The following is a 19,975-nucleotide window of genomic DNA, read 5'->3' as shown; positions in this document are numbered from 1 at the left end:
TCTAACTATTTTAACCCTGGATGAAAAAATCACCCTAATTTTAGCTGGAATAATTATAACAATCCTGTGAATCCATTCGAAAATCTGAACAATTAAGGAAATCCTAATTTTTGACTTTATTATCCTCCAGGATTTAACTCCAATCTTAACCCACAGGTTAAGAAAAAGAAGTTGACGATGGAAGAAGTGATGTTGAATATGGGAAATCAAATACAAAATGAAGGGGCTGAGATTAAAAATATTGAAAATTAATTAGGACATATTGCTACTGCACTTAGTAACAGACCTTCTGAAATTTTTCCGAGCACTGTGGAAGTTAATTCAAAAGATCAAAATAAAGAACAAATTAAAGTTATTCAATTACGAAGTGAAAAAGAAGTTGAAACAAGGATCCAAAGAGAAATTGAAGTTGATGAAGAGAATGAAGAAATGGAAATGATAAACATGAAAAGGAACAAACACAGGTTCCTTTGGAAAAATCATTACCTCTGTTTCCTCAAAGTCTAAAGCAGAAAAATAAAGATAAATAATTTACAAAATTTTTGGAAATCTTTAAGAAATTAAAGATAAATATCCTTTTGTTGAAGCTTTAGAACAAATGCCAACTTATGTGAAATTTATGAAGGATGTACCAAATAAGAAAAGGAAGTTTATAGATCATGAGACCATTGCACTCACTGAAGAGTAGTGCTATATTCAGAAAAAACTTGAAAAATTAAAAGATCCTGATAGTTTTACTATAGCTTGTGCAATTGGTGAAAAATTTTATGCAAAAGCTTTATGTGATTTAGGAGCGAATATCAATCTTATGCCCTTATCGATCTGTAAACGTTTAAATTTGGGAGAAATTTCTTCTACTACTATAACTCTTCAGTTAGCTGATCGATCAATAACTTATCCAAAAGGAGTTACAGATGATGTGCTAATAAAAGTGGATTAATTTATTTTCCTTGTAGAATTTATAGTATTAGATATGGAGGAAGATAAAACAATTTCAATTATTTTAGGAAAACTATTTCTTGCAACAGGAAGAACTGTAATAGATGAGCAAAAAATAGAATTAATAATGAGAGTTAATTATCAAGAAGTAAAATTTAATATAACAAAAGCTATGAAACATCATGCAATAGAAAAAGATAATGAATGTTTCAGGATGGAAGTAACTGGATTATATGAGCAATGAACAGTTTAAGAATGAGACAATGAGAAATTTTTGAGAATGAAGATGAAATAAAAGGAGAAAATTTGGATTATATTAAGGTTAAATTTGAAATGTTAGACTTGTTGGAAAACGATAATAAAAATCTTATTCCTTCAAGTATTAAACCACCTGAACTTAAATTAAAGATATTACCTGCCCATTTAAAGTATGTATTTTTAGGAGAATCATCTACATTGTCTGTTATTATATTTTCCAAGTTAACTGAAATTCAAGAATAAAAGTTGATGAAAATGTTGAATAAATATAAAAAAGCTTTTGGATGGACCTTAGCAGATATTAAAAGAATTAACCCTTCAATTTGTATGCACAAAATTTTATTAGATGAATAATATAAACCTAAAGCTGTCCTCAGAGAAGATTAAACCCAATAATGAAAGAAGTTGTTAAAAAAAAGATTTTAAAATGGTTAGATGCTGGAATTATATATCCTATTTTAGATAGTGCTTTGGTAAGCCCAATTCACTGTATTTCGAAGAAAGGAGGAGTGACTGTTGAAATAAATGAGAAAAATGAATTAATACCGATAAGACAAGTTACTGGTTGATGAATTTGTATTGACTATAGAAAATTAAACATGGGCACCATAAAAGATCTTTTTCATTTACCCTTTCTGAACCAAATGTTAGATAGATTGACTAGGAATAAATATTATTGCTTTTTAGATGGACATACCGATTATCATCAAATTTTAATTGCTCCAGATGATCAAGAGAAAACAACATTTACAAACCCATATGGAACATTTGCTTTTCGTATAATGCTTTTTGGATTATGCAATGCATCTGCAACATTTCAAAGATTCACGATATCAATTTTTAGCTATTCTAGAGAACATGGAATGGAAGCGTTTATAGGTGATTTTTCTATATTTGGGATTTCGTTTGAGTTATGTCTTAATAATTTAAAAAAAGTTCTGGAAGTATGTGAAAAAGTCAATCTAATATTAAAATGAGAAAAATGTCAATTTATGGTTGCAAGAGGTATTGTGTTTGGACATAAAATTTTTGAAAAAGGCATGAAGGTAGATCCTGCAAAAATCGAGGTTATAGAAAAAATTCCACCACCTACTAATATTAAAGGAGTGAGAAGTTTTCTAGGACATGCTAGTTTTTACAAGCGCTACATAAATTTTTTTTAAAAAATAACAAAACCGCTATGCCAACTTTTAGAAAAAGATATGAAATTTAATTTTGATGAGGAATGCATAAAACATTCGAATTATTAAAGAAAAATTTAGTCATAGCACCTATAATAGTACCACCTAACTGGGAAAAACCATTTGAAATAATGTGCGATGCTCGTGATTATGCTATTGGGGCTGTATTAGGACAAAGACACGACAATTTTTTAAGTTATATATTATGCTAGTAAGACTCTAAATGATGCTCAAATTAATTATACTACTACTGAAAGAGAGTTATTAGCTATTGTTTATGCATTTGATAAATTTAATTCTTATTTAAATGGAACTAAATGTATAGTGCATACATATCATTCTACTATTAAATGCTTAATGCAAAAAATGATACTAAACCAAAATTAATTAGATGTATATTTTTATTACAAGAGTTTGATTTTACTGTGATTGATAGAAAGAGAAAAGATAATCAAATAGCTGATCATTTGTCTAGGATAGAAATATAAATATTAACTAATTTTGCAAATGAAATTTTAGAAAATTTTCTTGATGAACAGTTATATAGTATTGATGAAATGGATGTACCGTGGTATGCTGATATAGTGAATTATATTGTAAGTGATATTTTACCACCTGATATGAAAAAACTACAATTAAAGAAATTTATATATGATTTATAAGACTATTTTTTGGATGATCCATATTTATATAAACAATGTAAATATTTAATTATTAGAAGATACGTGTCTTATGAAGAAACTTAAAAGATAATTGAAAGATGTCATGATTCTGAATTTGGATAATATTTTGGAACAAATAGAATTGCATATAAGATTTTACAAGCTAGATTTTATTGACCCACTATTTTTAAAGATGTTAATGAATATAATAAAATGTGCGATAAATGTCAATGAGTAGGAAATATTTATAGAAGAAATGAAATGTCTCTAAATTACACATTGGAAGTTGAAATTTTTAATGTGGGGATTAGATTTTGTGAGACCATTTATGCCTTCATTTGGAAACTTATATGTATTACTTGCTGTTGATTATATGTCCAAATAGATTGAAGCGATTGCTGTACCCAGATGTGATGCTCAGAGTGTTTCTAAATTTTTAATTAAAATTTTTTTTACAAGATACGAAATGCGGAGAGTAATTATTACTGATTGAGGATCTCATGTTAGGAATAAGAGAATCGAAAAATTAATTAAGAAATATGATATTATGCATAGACTCTCTACTACTTATCATCCTTAGACTAGCGGTCTAGCCGGATCCTTAGACTAGCGGTCTAGCAGAGATATCAAATCGTGAAATTAAACATATTTTAGAAAAAAACTGTAAATCCCTATAAATTAGATTGATCAGCGACACTAGATACTGCATTATGGACATATAGAATTGCTTATAAGACTCCTATAGGAATGTCCCTATATAGATTGATATTTGGAAAAACATGCCACTTACCAGTAGAATCCACTTTGGAAAAACATGCCACTTACCAGTAGAATTAGAGCATAAAGCATTTTGGGCTATTAAGAAATATAATTTTAATCTAAAAAATGCTGGCGAGAAAAGATTATTGCAACTCAATGAACTTGAGGAAATAAGAAATGCAACATATGCTAATGCAAAAATCTTAAAAAAAAATGAAAATATGACATGGTCGAAAGATTATTCAGAAGAAATTTGAACTTGAACAAAAAGTTATATATATAATACAAGATTGAGATTTTTTATAGGAAAACTGAAATCCAGATGGTTAGGACCATTTAAAGTGATTAAATTCTATCATTATGGAACTGTTGTTATTAAAGATCCTAACACTGGAATGATATTTAAAGTTAATTTGCATCGTTTGAAACATTATTATGAAAGACACATACCTCAATTTAAAGAAGTTTTAATGTTAAGTAGACCCAACTAAACAAATGGTGTGTTGGGCTGACGTCGTTAAACCAAGCGCTGTGGAGGCAACTCATACATATAAATCTATGTATTACTATTTTGTTTGATAAGTGTCTTATATATTAATAGATAATAATCCTGCACAATTGCATTTATTATAAATTAAGGCACAATTGCATTTATTATAAAAAGTTGAAATTAAATTGAACTTATAAATTAAGTCAAATATTAATATTGAAATTAAATTGAACGAAAAATTGAACGAAAAATGAAAGTTACAAAATTTTGGCCACTGGCGTCGACTATGCCCAAGAAAACAGACCTCAGCGCCGACAACGCCAATCAGGAGCGCCAACGGCGCCGAGAGCGGTTTGACGGTTAGACGACTTTTGGCAGACTTTGGCGGGATTTCGCTCCATAATAACCACGAGGTGTTTTTAAAGTCCTAAAAACTTCTGAGGACACCTAGAAACTTCCTATTTTCGGATTTCATAGCTTCTAATTCCAGAAATACTTCAAGTTATGAAGTATTCAATGGAAGAAAATTTATTAGTTTCGACGCGCAGAGGTTATACGATAAAGTTATTACGAAGATGAGATTGGTCAAGGAAAGATGATTTGTTAATCATGGATTGATCAATCCAAGTGCTCCAGTTGACATGATCATTTTGCAAAAGCGATGGGAAGTTCTGTGTTACACTACCGCTGTGGCTGTTAGAGTGCGGTTGTTATGCCTGTAGTGAAGGTGTTCAATGCAAATCTACATGAAATTACCCAAGACGTTGTCTTCGTACTATGTAAGACTGTACCATTTACTCCTGCGAGGATTAATGAATTCTATATGATAGAAAATGTTTCAATCTGTCATTATACAAATTTCATTCCTACGCGAGATTTGATGCAAGGTGTTTATAATTTTCTAACGGATGAAAGTGATATGTGGGAAGTACGAGATAAAGGATATATTAGTTTTCATGCTTCATCACTTAATCCAATTTTGAAGCAGTGACATTTCTTTATTTGTGCAAAATTACTCCCTACTATGAAGATTAGTAGAGTCACCAAAGAAAAGTGTTATTTTAAACTATTGTATTCGAATGGAAAAACCCATTGATATAGAATCAATCATATTTAAATCTGTTATGGGTATCACTGTTATGGGTATCATTAGGTATCATTATGAATGAGCCAATTTATGGACTTGAGCATCGTTCTACAATTTTTCTGATTTGCAGTCAATCTCAAGTGTCATATGAAAGTTGGGAAAAATTTTTACTATCATGGGAGCCCATGATCCCTATTGATGATTAGTATGTTGGTAATTGAAATAAAGCACTAAATGCTATGATGGATTATTCTTCACATCTTTCAACTCCATTAATACCACCAACAATAGGAAGTTCGCTTGCTTTGGAGAAAAATTGAAGAAAATTGAAAGGAAATTTCAGAGTATTATGAATGCAGTATGAGATCTTAAGTACCTTTTTGATCACCTTGATTGGACTAAATTAAAATGAAATTGAAAATTTAAAAAAAATCAAAATAGTGAATTTCGGGTCTTCAGCGCTGACGGCGCCGGCATGGGCACCGACAACGCCTTCGACCCGAGAGCAGTAATAACTCTTTAATTCACTATTTTCATCGCAAAACCTCCATTTTTACACCTAAAGTCACCTTCAAACTTCGGTTTTTACGCTTAGGGCTTGATTTTGGGTGGATTTGAGGCGATCTAGAGGCAAAGGAACTTCAGATTTCATTTTCTCTAAATAAGAGCTACACTTTAAAGTAAAACACTTTAAAGTAAAAATTTTTAAAGTAAAAATTTTTATTTTCACCAAAGATTTTTCTCGCATTGCATAGATCCGAAGGTTTTGTTTTTTTTGAGAGATTTTGAGGAAATGCTTTGGTGAAAAAATTTTACTTAGTGAATTTAAGTTTAAATTTCTTTTCATTCTCATTTTCAAAATTTTGGAATTTATTCGGATTTTTATCAAATTTTTCTAGATTTCTTATGACACCTAAATCGAGCAAAAGAAAAATAAAATATGACGAGCAAAATAAAATATGACGAGCAAATAGTGCTTGATTTCATAGTCTTCGACTTTAAAGCTAGTGCTCAATTTCATAGTCTTTGAGAAAATAAGAAAGTAATTTCGGATCGAGGTTTCAAAAATTCGGGAGGAGAAGTTGAACGATTGATTATCGCTCGGCAGTGGGAAAACTTCTGCTATTTTATTGCCGATGCGATAGCTGAGATAATTATGGAGTTTTATGCCAACTTTTCGGAAGCTTCTGATGATTTTGTTTTTCTTAGAGGAAAAAGGGTGGAGTTTACTCCAAGAAAAATAATTGAGTTTTATTAATTAGAAGATGTTTATAGATTCCAGTATCATTCATTCTCTGTTACAAATGAGGCCTTAGACGAGGTTATTTCTTTTCTGACTGGTGAGAAAGGGGCTTGGAAAGTAAAGAATGGAAAGTAAAGAATGGAGTTGGGGTTTGGAAAGTAAAGAATGGAGTTAAAGTCAACTTTCCTTTTTCTATATTAAATGTAGTATTTAAGGCCTGATGGGAGGATGATTATGGGAGGATGATTCTAACAAACCATCATAGTGCAGTGACCAATGATGGAGCCATCTTGAACTACTGTATTTAGCAAGTGATGAATATAAATGTAGGCTCTATCATTTATATGAACACTCGATCTATTGCTTTGGGAGAGACCATTGGTGGATTTTGGTGATTGGTGGATTGACACACCCTGCTCTCATTTATACACTTTGTAAGCATGCAAGAGTTGATTTCAGACCTGATCAGGAGAGGATTGAGCCTCAGAGAATGATTGGGCCTGCAAATATTAAGACTTATGAGTCCCATGTTGATTGGAGATCTGGAAGTAAGGTCAGGGATATTCTTTCTACTTCTTTTCTACTTCTAGGACCCCTACTAGGACCCCTACTTTTAGTGAGCCTACTTCAAGTGACCCTAGTAACAGAGTTATTGGATCAGATGATTGAACAGGGAGATATTTTGAGGATGGATCGTAGGATGCAGAACATGGAGGCCATAAACATGGAGGCCATAAATGCTCATAGGAGGCCATAAATGCTCATACAGATGATCTGATTTGTCAGAAATTTGAATATGATGCTGCTTATGATGATGGTTTAGTGAAATACTTGAGGGATGATCATGCAGTTCAGTTCCCTATTCACCCTGTTTATACTCCATATCAGCAGCAGAAGTTAGATGTTGATGATGAATGGTGATCTTTTTATTTGTTTATTTGTTTGTGTTATACTTTGTGATTCTATTGTTTGTTTTGTGATATTGTTGAGACTCTATTGTTATGTTGTAATGTGAAACTTTAATGTGTAAAACTGTTTTCATTTTTAGAATTTAGTTTAGTACTATTGTTAGTTTCAACACTTTGTTATATGTATTGTAATTAACTTTTTCTCAGCAAATTATATATATATATATATTATGTGCAATTTAATGCTCAAGCCTCGTAGTTTTTTATATTAGTATCTGCAGTATTTCAGAATTTATTTGTAAAAATCAGAATCTTCAAGAGAAATGAATTTTCTTTAAGTATTTAATGCTTTCTTTCACCCTTTTATTTTTGAAGTTCTTCATGTAAATCTTTTTAAAAAAAATTAAGTTTTGGGGGGGGGGGAGAACAATTATTTTAAAAAAGAAAAGAAAGAACTGAATTTTATTTGTCCTCAATTAACTATATTTTTCAAAAATTTTAAATTTAACATGACCTTTGGTATTAGGGGTTAACTTTGGATAACTATATTTATGTTTCTAAATATATAGTTAATTCTAGAGACTAAGATATTTTAAAAGAGAATAAAACTATGTTTTTCTATTTTTAGTAAAGGAATTTGTATTTTTGAAGTATTAAAAATCTTAAAAAATTCATGTAAAAAGAAAAGAACTAAACTTTATGAAATTTTTAAGTTAATATAAATTTGTTAAGTGAAGAAATGTAAAAAATTTTTAATTTTAAGAAAAGGATATTAAAGTTCAAAATCATTAAAGACTATTCAAATTTAGTAATCCTCAGATACATAAAAAAAAAAAAAAAAGAGAAGAAGAAAGAAAAGAAATAGGGGATTAACAATGATCCTGAAAAGTTAAAAAAAAAGATGTGGGAAAAACTTGAGGAGATGCCTAATTAAAAATTGACTACACTTGATTCAACTTAAGTAAAAATACTTGGACACATTTTCTTAACTTTTTATCTGAGTATTAGCTTAATGATTAGTAAAGTTTTATGAAGTTATTTTTTATATAAATTTTCTAAATGACTTTAATATAACAAATTGCAATTTTTTTTTGGAAGAAATAGAAGATTATAAATCTTTGATTTAATTACTGAATATCCTAGCACCTTTAGTATTAATTGGAGTTGTTTTGAATTTTTCTTAAGTTATACTATTATGTTTAGAGAACTTAAAAATGAAAGTCTAGAAGTTAGATTCTTTACCATAAGTCATATTTTTGTGTAATAGAGGAGTTACTTTAGGACAAGTAAGATGTAATTTTGGGGGACTTTAATACATCAGATTTTATACTTATTTTTGGTGATGTTGCACCATAACGGAAGATATTTTGATGTTTTCTTGCAGTTTGTTAACTTATCGAACGAAATTAACGAGCCGAACATGATCTGTTCGCAAACAACGAGCCGTTTTGACAGCCCTATTTGCATTAACAGTTAAATGCCTTTTTCATTAATAATTCCAATACCATAGCCATCATTAATATTTTTAAAATTTTATCACTCTACAACATGTTCATTTAAATCTCTTCCAATAAAAAGTTTTTCTTCAAGCGTCGCCATTTGTATTAGTTCTTTCATTTAAAAATTTTTTTTTTGAACAAATATTTATGTCAGAGGAGCATAAGGAGTCATAATATTAAAAATTTTAGAATCAACAATCTTTGGGGCTATAATTCTTTGTTTAATTTTTTTAATTTTTATAATATTTTTTTTTTCAAATTTTTATCTATACACAATTTCTAGTACGACTCACGTGTGAATACCGAAATTTTAAAACTAAACTATTAATCTCTTAAGCGTTTTCTTTATACAAAATTTCTAATGCAACTTCTACCTGAATATTAAAAGTTAAAACCTAATCTATTAATCTCTATAGGGTTTGTTTGGGGTAGCTGCTGCGAGAAAGCTTCCTGCTTGTTTGTTTTTGACTGTTTGAAAGTAACTACGTGACAGCTGTTTCTGGATAAATAACATTCTGACATTGTGCAGTAATGCTGTTTGCAACAAAACAACATAGTAATATATTTGATATTTGAGAAACAAAAAACTACTTCAGAATAGTAAAAAAATAATATACACCTCACCTAATAGTGAGTACCAAGTGTACTAAAAAGAAATAAGCATGAAAATTACATTTAAAAAATTGATAATATTAATTTTAAAATCTATTCGGCGTATGTCTCGAGCTACGTCGTCCTTCGGGGATGCCATCAAACCTTGATCATTATCGGCTGTGGAATCTGCCGGACTGTCTGCCAACCGGAAGAAGTTACACTTCTCTGAACCGTCTGTCCACTGCTGGCACATGTAAAACTTTCTCCCGTAGCTATGTGGCCGACGTGATGTTAGTAGGGGAGACATTCCACAGCGACACAACACTTGTCGAGAGGTCCCTGAAAACCTAGAGCTCATCTTTCGTGAATGATAAAAAAAATAATCCATTAGTCATAACAAAAATTGAAATTGCTAAAATAAGTAATTAATTACAATTTGTTGCAGGCGTGAGGCCTTAGAGAACTCAACACACCAACCAACGAATCAGTCACTATAAGAAGACAACAGACCTTGTGAAAAATAAGTTCTTGTCAAATGTCTCATCACTGACCTCTCAAACCCACAAAAAAAGGTGAAATGCAAATGAGACAAAAATTACACGTATAATGTGTAAAAAGTTTAAACCATAAATATAAAATGTAAAGTACAAATTAATTTAAATGAAAGAAATGTAGTATTGAATGTTCAATATATAGTACTGAATAAATTATAAATACTCCTATCAGCCTCCTACTAATGCATCCGTAATTTGTTCCCTTAACTCCACCATTTCGCTTGCTTTTTCCCACTCTCTATTATAGACAATGGAAGGATCATTCTCAACTCGTGATAGAGTATGCTCAATGTGATACTCAAATGCCTCGGGCGGGCGGTGCATGCTCTTGATCCTCGTCAGCCCAACGAAAGTTAATGTCGTTGCAGGAAGGGTGCCACTAAATATAATTGTTTAGGTTCATCGTTACAATCACAATCTTCACCTATTTGAGAAACGGGTAAAATGACATTTTGTGGAGTATATCCCATTTCTTCTTCCAAACTTCGAAAGTCTTTTCGATGACACCGCGCAAGGAGGAATGCCTTTTATCAAACAATTTATTTCTGCCGCTTGTTACATTGCTAGCTCGTTTGAAATCAGGTATGTGATATCTTGTCTCGTGATAGGGTTTGAGATATCCTTGCTGTAATGGATATCCAACATCAACAAAATAATATTTATTTAAAATATATTTCATAATTAGTATAAGGTTAAAGAAACACGAGAGTTTTTGGGGCTCGAGCGTACCTTTAGGAGAATGTGGGAAGTTACGGTGGCTATTTCGCGTTGCAGCTTTGACAATTTTGCTGTCGTGCGCACTACCTTCCCAAATGGGCATTATAAAAGTAAAACACATGTTGAAGTCGGAAACAACTATGACATTTTGCGTAAGGGACCCGCAACGTTTGATCAATACGATATTCTCATTGTTTGGAACCTGTGCATCAATGTGGGTTCCATCTATTGCTCCAATGTAATCCTACTCAAATGAAAACGAGTTTTAAATGAACGACATGCATTTTTAAAATTGAATGCATTCAATTTGAATTGTTACCTTAAAGAATGACAAGTTCCGTGCATCGTGTGAAACCTCCGTAAGAGTCCGTTCGAACAAAGGATCAGTGGGTTATATGACTTGTGAAGATTAGCTTATAAATGCTTCTAAACTCACTGAGAAGTATCTACTAATCATTTCGGAGGGGTGTTGAAATCTTTCCATTGTGCCTCACATTGACTCATTCTGGATAATATGTAGATTGTTATCGCCAATTCCTTTCGTGAAATCATCCTCGATGACTTATGAAGTCCATGAAATCTGTTTAGTTCCGCCCAAAGGTCATTAAATATTTTCTGTCTCATGCAGAACATGTTGCTGAATCTCGTTAAGTATCCAACAAACAACTCCCCAACCCATTTGTCTCTAACATATGCGGATGTCAAGCATGGGGAACGATTTACGTACTTATTGTAATATTTGTAGATCTATCGTACTACTACAGCTCTCTTTCTATGTCTTTCTCTGCTGAATCCATATAGATGTATATTGTAGTAGCTGATACAAAAACTTTAATAAATTAGATACAACCATGTTCCAAGAAGCTCAAATAACATAATGAACATTGTTGAAGCACAAATAACATAAATTTTGGAATAGTAATAATAACAGAAAATTCTCCCAAGCATATGAAATATCCACAACATTATTAAAATAACACACCAACATAAATGTCCCAAGCAGTTGTAATTAAAAAAAGTGTCTCAAATCTTCATGTGGTTGTAAATATTGTAGTTACGAAAACCTTTTGCCCTCAGACATCTTCACGAAAAATTCACTACAGGTCGGGTCTTTAAGCAATTCTATCACAAACAAATAAAACTCCTTCGAATGTTTGTTACTTGAATTCAAATTTTCCAGAACCGTATCCAGTGAATCGGCTTGTGTTGGGGGGGGGGGGGGGGGGGTGGGGGGAGAAGCCATTAGATGAGATCTGGGTTCTAAGATAAGCAACACCATCTTTCTTTTTATTCTCAAACAGAGGACGCTTAGTATGGCTACTGAACTCAACTTCACGGCGTTTTAGGCTGGGTACTTCGCTGGAATCACCTGATTTTTCGACAGCTAAATTCTTGGGCTTGCCACCAAAACTTATTTCACTAGGGTCACATGCATATTTGCCAGTCGCCACGACCCCTCTGAACATTCTATCAACTTTTCCTCCAACTTAGGTTTAAGGCCGCTGAGTTTAAATTTCTTTGTAGCAGACACCGCCTATAAAGTCATAACATGTACTTCAGTTTTTAAATGAAAATTAAATTGACCACATTAAGGTGCATGTTAGAGATACTCACCACATTAAGACACATTAAATTGACCATATTTGTCAGTCGCCATGACCCCTTCGAACATTTTATTAAACTTTTCCTCTAAGTCAGGTTTGAGGCCGCTGAGTTTAAATTTCTTTGCAACTGACACCACCTATAAAGTCATAACATCTACTTCAGTTTTTAAATGAAAATTAAATTGACCACAAGTTTTTTCACCCACCACTCCTCGGAAGCATCAATGGTTCGTTTCAACTGATCCCACCCCAAACCCTTTGATCCTCGTTTCAATTTATTCCAAACTTTCCATTCCTTTTTGAGTTGATCTAACTTGTTCTTTAGTTTCATATTGTTCGTACTCTCTGCCTATACTTTTATTGAATTTTTTGATAATTTTTTGCCAACCTTCTTTATTGAAGAAGGTCGTGGGTCTATTTTCAAGATCTATTTCCTTGAGGCAAATCTCACAGAATATTATTTTTATTTTTCTATCTAACATGCGGGTGTAACAGTCTCTTTAATCTTGGTCATTGTATTGCTGTGATAATAAGAAGAAAGATAAGTGAATAAAAATCAAACAAGATATGCACAAACCAACAATCCATCAGCCCAACTCACATCCACTAGCCCAACACTAAACAATATGCTCTAACACAACACAACCACCACCCCAACCCACAACCATCTCCTGCGCACGACCACCACGCCCAACCAAAACCACATGCCCCAGCACACAACCACTTGTCCCAACCCACAACCCTGTGCCCAACACAACCCACCAACCGCAACCACAACCACATGCCCCAGCCCACAACCACATGCCCCAATCAAAACCATATGCCCAACACAACTCACCACCCCTAACCAAAACCATATGCCCCGCCCACAACCACATGCCTCAAACCACAATCATATGCCCAACACAACCCATCACCCAATACCAAAACCATATGCACAAAAGCTATAACCACAAATGCTCCCAACACCATTGCCACAACCAATGCAAGAACCACCAACCAAAACAAGTAGAGCCTTGACAAGATTAGTGAAAAAAACTACACAAGAGAAAATGCACTCTACCAGGCCCGACAAATTGAAACAACATGAATAATAGCAAACAAGTTACGACCACCAACTCAGGCCTCCACAAAACCCTCACCTCAAGCTACATCCACCACCAAGCCACAGCCACGCCAAGCCACATTCACAACCCCAAGCCATAAAGCCCGAGCCACACCCATAACCCCGAGCCACATCCACCCATAACCCCAAGTCACATCCACTCAAGCTACATCCACCCATAACCCCACACCACAACCACCCCACACAACCCTAAGCCACACCCACAACCCCAAGCAACATCCACAACCCCAAGCCATAGCCACCCAAGCCACATCCACATCCACTCTGCTAGCACAATTTCCAATGATTACAACTATATTCATTTCAATAAGCCACTTTTCCATTACTTTTGCCCAATTAGATAAAGTTGAAAGAGGAACAACAATAATAAAAACTTTTGCCCAAGCCACAACCACCTAATTGATATGGATTCACATCAATGCCCAAACCACAACAATCAAGAACTCCAAAGAACAATAAGAATGTCCAAGCCGCACCTACAATCATTTTTTTTCCTTTTTTCTGTTAGATTGTCATGCAGACCACCCAAATGATGTGTATTCACAGCCAATATTGACCCTCACTCAAAAATATCTAATATCAGATTGCTATCATCCCCAAGCCATAAAGGTCAATTTTATTTTTCATACAACTTACCAAACCCAAAATCGAGCCACCAAGAAAATTTAACATTCATATTTATACAACCGAACAACATTTACAAATCTAAACATCACAAATACAATGAATAAGCATTCACATATGTTGAAGAGAAAGTCCTCGAACCACCAACTCCTTGACTACAGCCAAACAAGGAACCACTCACAACACGCTGTCATCATGGCCAACACAAGAACCACCGAATCCATATGCCCCAACAGAGACAGCTAGAAAAAACCAACATGTGAATCGCGAGATTGGGAAAAGAAGAGGATACCTGATAGTTTGGGACAGAATCAGGGAGGTAGGAGCGACGAGCGACGACTTCGCCGAATAGAAGAGCGACAGGGAGTGATGGCCTCATCGAATTGTAGAGGAGCGCGGGGGTTCGACATCGAATAGGGGGAAAGGAAATTAGGGCAGGAGCCACGAAGGAGTAACCCGAGTAAAAAGCCATCACTCGAATGCGGGTAGCGGGGTTTGATTAGCGGCCCGCGTTTAGCTAAAAGGACGTCCCGCCACACTCGGGAAGCTGTCCCAAACAACCGCGATTGCGGCCAACCCCCGCACCACACTCCTACCGCCAAATCAAACGAACCCTTAGTCTTTTCTGCAACTCATTTAATTTTTTGAATGCATAAGATATTTATTTTTTTGTGAACCATAATATCTACTAATTCTATTAATTTACTCGTGAGAGTATCTATATTCCAAAATCTTTTCAGAATATTAGTTTTATAGAGTAACTATTTTGCTCGAATCCATCCATAATTTAGGAATCCTTACTTATTTAACATTATACCTAGACGTCGGTGTAGCGATTCTTATACACTTTTCAATGTATTCAAGCCATACAATGCATCGCTTTTACGGGCACCCTCATATTTATACTATGATTTAAAAATCCATGTTATGATTTTTCGAAAAGGTTTTGCAATGACTATCAACTAGCTAACGCAACCCTTTATACCCCCACCAAACAAAAAAAAAAAAAAAAAAAAAAAAAAAGAAGACCTGATTTTTTACAGTCTTATGTCTCTGAACTACTCACTCCCTACATGTTAAAAAAAGTTGAAAACCTTTTGCAAATTAGCAACATTGTTGTATATATGTATGAATAGGTTGTACTGTTAATCTGTCTTGATTCTTAAATCCATATCATTTATGGCTTTTACTCATTTAAAATGTTGTTTCTTATGCTTCAACTACTTTCATAATGGGATATTACAAGCTTTCATTTATTATTTATTGTAGTGATATTCATGATGTCCTATCACTTCAATTTTTTCTCCTATATGGATGAAGACAATTTATGTTGTAGAAGCCTTGCAGACATTGCATTAATAGAAGTTTTATTTTGCAACCTTAATTCACAGTTATGGCACTGGAGCAATAATGGCTGTCCCAGCACATGATTTTCGTGACCATGAGTTTGCCTTGAAATACCATATATCAATTATTAAGGTTTTGAACCCATTTGAAGCAAGTAATGTGCTTGATGAGCCATATACTGGGGATGGTTTTGCTATAAACTCATCAAATCAAATGTCTGGTCTGGATATCAATGGATTGTCATGCAAGGAAGCTGCTTCTAAAGTCGTTGATTGGCTTGAAAGTTCAGGTCATGGGAAGAAAAAGGTGTGTTTATACATACACCTAAGTTGGAAATTTAATTTTTTACGGAAATCTGCAAAATTGTTCTATTCTGAACGTAGATTTTTGATCGACATTCTCTTTGATTAGGTGAATTATAAGCTGAGAGATTGGCTTTTTTCTAGACAACGTTACTGGGGAGAACCTTTCCCGGTTATTTTCTTGGATGATACTGGCGAAATTGTCCCTCTTCCAGAAAATGAACTGCCCGTGAAATTGCCTTATTTGGATGATTTTACACCTACTGGTACGGGAGAGCCACCCTTGACTAAAGCCACAAGTTGGGTATGTTTCAGATGATAAAAATCTATGTACAGTTAGTCTCTTATGATTTAATTTGGAGTTTTCTTCTCACTATTTAATTTGGAGTTTTCTTCTCACTATTTGATATATTTAAACGAAATTTAATACACAAAATTGATATATAAAGAAAAGCAGAATTCATTTCTTAGACATTCTTAGCTTTTCTCTATTCCATACGTCTTTTTACACTTCGAAGTCTACACTGCTTATTATGTTGGTTTTTCTCCAAAAGTTTGAAGGACTAATTAATTTGCATTGGTTTTTTCTCAAGAAGTTTGAACGGCTGATTAGTTTGATTATGAGTTCAATGTGCAATCTTTCGCATATCTTGTATTTTAGAAGAAAAAGGACCGCATCGGTTTTTTTTTTCTTTTTTTCGCAGAATTTTTAGGATAAGCAGCTTCTACGTCCAGGAAGCTGTTGGGTTATTTTTGTTGAGGTCCACATTTTAAAAAAAAATATGCTATCCAGCTTCTCAACACTAATTTGTGATTTCAATTTTTTCTGGTAGCACTATTAGATCTTTTCTGTTATAACATGCCCTGTGAATCTTGAAAAATTATCTTTTTGTGGAAGTAATTATCTAGGAAACACTCCAAATTTATCATTCAAATTGAGTGGAGGACATAGAGGATGGGGCAAGGGAAGGGATTGCTGCCTTGAAACCTTATAACATCTTTGTTCACCTCATCTTGGGGTGGGTTTATAGCATTGGTGTGTTAACGAGATAGTGAAACGAAGGGATGAAGGGGATAGAATGCAGTAGATGCATGAATTTCATAAACAAGCAAGTAACTAATTATGAGCCCCAAGTTTTTTTTTGTAGTAAATCATTGACATGATCTGCCTTATTCCAATTATGTAGGGTGGCTGTATGAATTTCCATCTTCCAATCGTTCCAACCAAGTGATGTGTGTGGGGTTAAACTCATTATGCGCAACTCTTGTTTTTTTCACAGGTTTCTACGTATTTCAACAATAATTCTATATACCCATCTTATGGGTGTATTTTCTATTGTTTATTATACATGCCTAAATCACTCATGCCTTTTGCCATATCTTCAATATATCATTGATGAAATTTTCATGCTTAGTTATGTTAAATGAGCAGGATTAAAATTTCTAATAACATGGAACTATCTAGTACAAGATGCCAACCTTGGGAATCTAATGTAATTTACATATATTTTGTTGTAGCTATTGATAAATTTATTATTAATATATGGTAATTTAATGGTTTTATTCCGTTTTTAAAGTTGAATAATGGCTTAATTTTTGTTTAGAGTTGCGTGATAAGGTGTACCTTGATGCATTTTACAAAAAAATTACAACGAGACTTTCGTGCCTCATCTAGACTGAGATGTGCCTTGCCTCAATTTTTTGAGGTGGTATGCAATTTTTATTTTTAAGAAAAGCAAAAAAAAATAATATAAATATACCTTAAATATTAACCTCATGTATCACACATTAGCTAGCAAAATGGACAAAAAATCTATTAGGATTTTATAGTTGAAGTTCTATCTATGAACTTTAATTATTTTAAAATATTTTTATTATTTTTATTGATTATTATTGATTAGACAAGAAGGGGATGGCTTCGATTAAAAATGAGGAAAAAATTGATACAATTGAGGATGAGGCGATGGAGAAAATTATTCATTAGCTTGATAATTCTAAAGAAGGTTCATTAAGTGATAAGAGGGGAATTTTAAATATAAAAATTCTAATGCTGATTGTTTGTTGTATTCTTACTTAAGTGGAATAGTATTAGTGGGAATGAAAACCTTATGAGTTTGAGGGGGACATTTAATCTTTTCTCTCTCTCTCTCTCTCTGTATATATATATATATATATATATACATACATACGTACCTACATATACATATATATACATGTATGCATGTATGCATGCATACATACATATATATATGTATGTATAATATGGCGGACGACTGTTCTGTTAGGGTTTCGAATGGCGATCGCCATTGATTCTGTCGCTCTACCTTTCTGCTTCGTCGGCTCTCGCCCGCCTGGTCGGCGTTCTGCTGCTCGATGTCCGTCTTTGTCTGCTCGACGAGTCTGCTCGGCGTTCGTCTTCTCTCAGCTCGACGAGTCTTCTCGGTATCGCTCGCTCCGGGTTTGTTTGCTTGATGAGTCTCAAATTTGCTTCGCGTTTCCGTTCTGCTCGTGAAGCTTCTCACTGTTCCTGCCGCAACAACTTTGCTGTAGCTTAACTCCGACAGCTCTCCTTGCTATGATGGTGCCTCCTTTTTTGGTTGAGCCGGACAAAGTCTCCTTTGCTCACGTGGTGGGTAACCCTCAGGTAGAGTCCGCAGTGGGATTCCTCTCAAGTTATAAGGAATCTCGTGAGAGTACAGATAATTGTTCTTTTACTCAAAAGGGAAGCAGGAAAAATGAAAAATATGCAATTTTTTTCTCTGAAACAGAAATTTCTACCATGACAGAAAAATTCAAGTTTGCTCTTATTGAAAAATTTCAGTGGGGACACCCTCTTATGGAGGTTATCAGAAAGAGAGTCGATGAACTTAAGCTAAAAGTGGAAAGTGGGGCTCATGGATGAGAGACATGTTTTGATTCAGTTAACCGTGCCTGAAAACTACACTCGGATTTTTTCCAAAAAAATATCTTAACATTGCTGGAAAACCTATGAAGCTACTCAAGCGGTCTCCTAATTTCGACTCAAATCATGAAACTCCCACTATACCGGTATGGTTTAGTTTATCGGGTCTCAAGCTACATTTTTTTTCACCATCAGGTTCTTTGCTCTATTGGAGCCATTCTTGGGGATCCTTTGAAACTAGATCTGCCCACTGTCAACCTAACTAGACCCTCGGTGGCCAGAATACTCGTGGAAAGGGATATTACTTTACTAGATGTTACTGAAGTCTGGCTGGGCACAACCTATAATGGTTATTGACAACAAATCGTCATAAACACGAAACACAAACCTCCATATTGTACCTACTGTAAGATGTTTGGTCGTATCCTTGCTAAATGTCACAAATTTTATCCTAATTTAAAATCTAAGGGTCAAGTGAATAAGGATGGGTTTAACTCCACAGCTGTGGACATTTTAGTTCCACCTGAGGATGATACTATCAGACAGGTGTCTGTTGCACCTGAGGACCACTCCCATGACACTGCTGTTACTGTTATTGCGAGTGATGCATTGCTGACACCTACAAACTCCATATAAAATAATTCTGATGGACTATTGCCTATAAATTATAGTTTTTAGACTAATAATCAGGAGAACCTCGCAGCTCCACTTTTTCAAGAAGTAACCGGTGTAGCGATAACTCATACTTCTCATATTGTAGAACCTATTGTGGGTACTACTGTTCCTTTTGGTTCAGCTCTACCCCATCAGACGGATTTTCCTGAGGAATGACAGGTTTACACTTCCAGGAGGAAGAAGAAGAATGAAGATCTACTAGAGCTCAGAAGTCTTATGGATGATACTTTCGTTACTACGGGTAATGGTCAGCACCTGACCAATCTGCTAACTGGATCACTACCGAGAACGAGAGCCAGAGGCAAGACTAAATTGAGATGACCCACATTTTTTCAGCGCCCGGGTATTTTTTGGGTTTCTTTTTATTTCTATATGTACCAATCTTTTACATTTTTTGTGTGTTGTACTGTATGAGTTGGGTGTTTCGGCCCACCCATACAAACCTATTTGTATCTTTATCTTTAATATATCAGCCCTTGGGTTTTTTTATAATATATATATATA

General features: G+C 33.9%; 1 protein-coding gene across 4 annotated transcripts in view; it reads left to right on the top strand.

Annotated features, from left to right (window-relative positions):
- LOC110034000 (leucine--tRNA ligase, chloroplastic/mitochondrial) overlaps positions 1-19,975 on the top strand; it is a 162,253-nt gene that overhangs the window by 46,216 nt on the left and 96,062 nt on the right. For all 4 annotated transcript variants that reach the window (XM_020738211.1, XM_020738210.1, XM_020738213.1 and 1 more), the window contains 2 exons: positions 15,637-15,898; positions 16,004-16,198. In XM_020738211.1, coding sequence (XP_020593870.1) covers positions 15,637-15,898; positions 16,004-16,198 — 457 coding nt within the window. The remainder of the gene's footprint in view (positions 1-15,636; positions 15,899-16,003; positions 16,199-19,975) is intronic.

Source organism: Phalaenopsis equestris, unplaced genomic scaffold (genome assembly GCF_001263595.1).
Source record: "Phalaenopsis equestris unplaced genomic scaffold, ASM126359v1 Scaffold001321, whole genome shotgun sequence".
NCBI lineage: Eukaryota > Viridiplantae > Streptophyta > Magnoliopsida > Asparagales > Orchidaceae > Phalaenopsis > Phalaenopsis equestris.
This window is presented reverse-complemented; position numbering and strand designations above follow the sequence as displayed.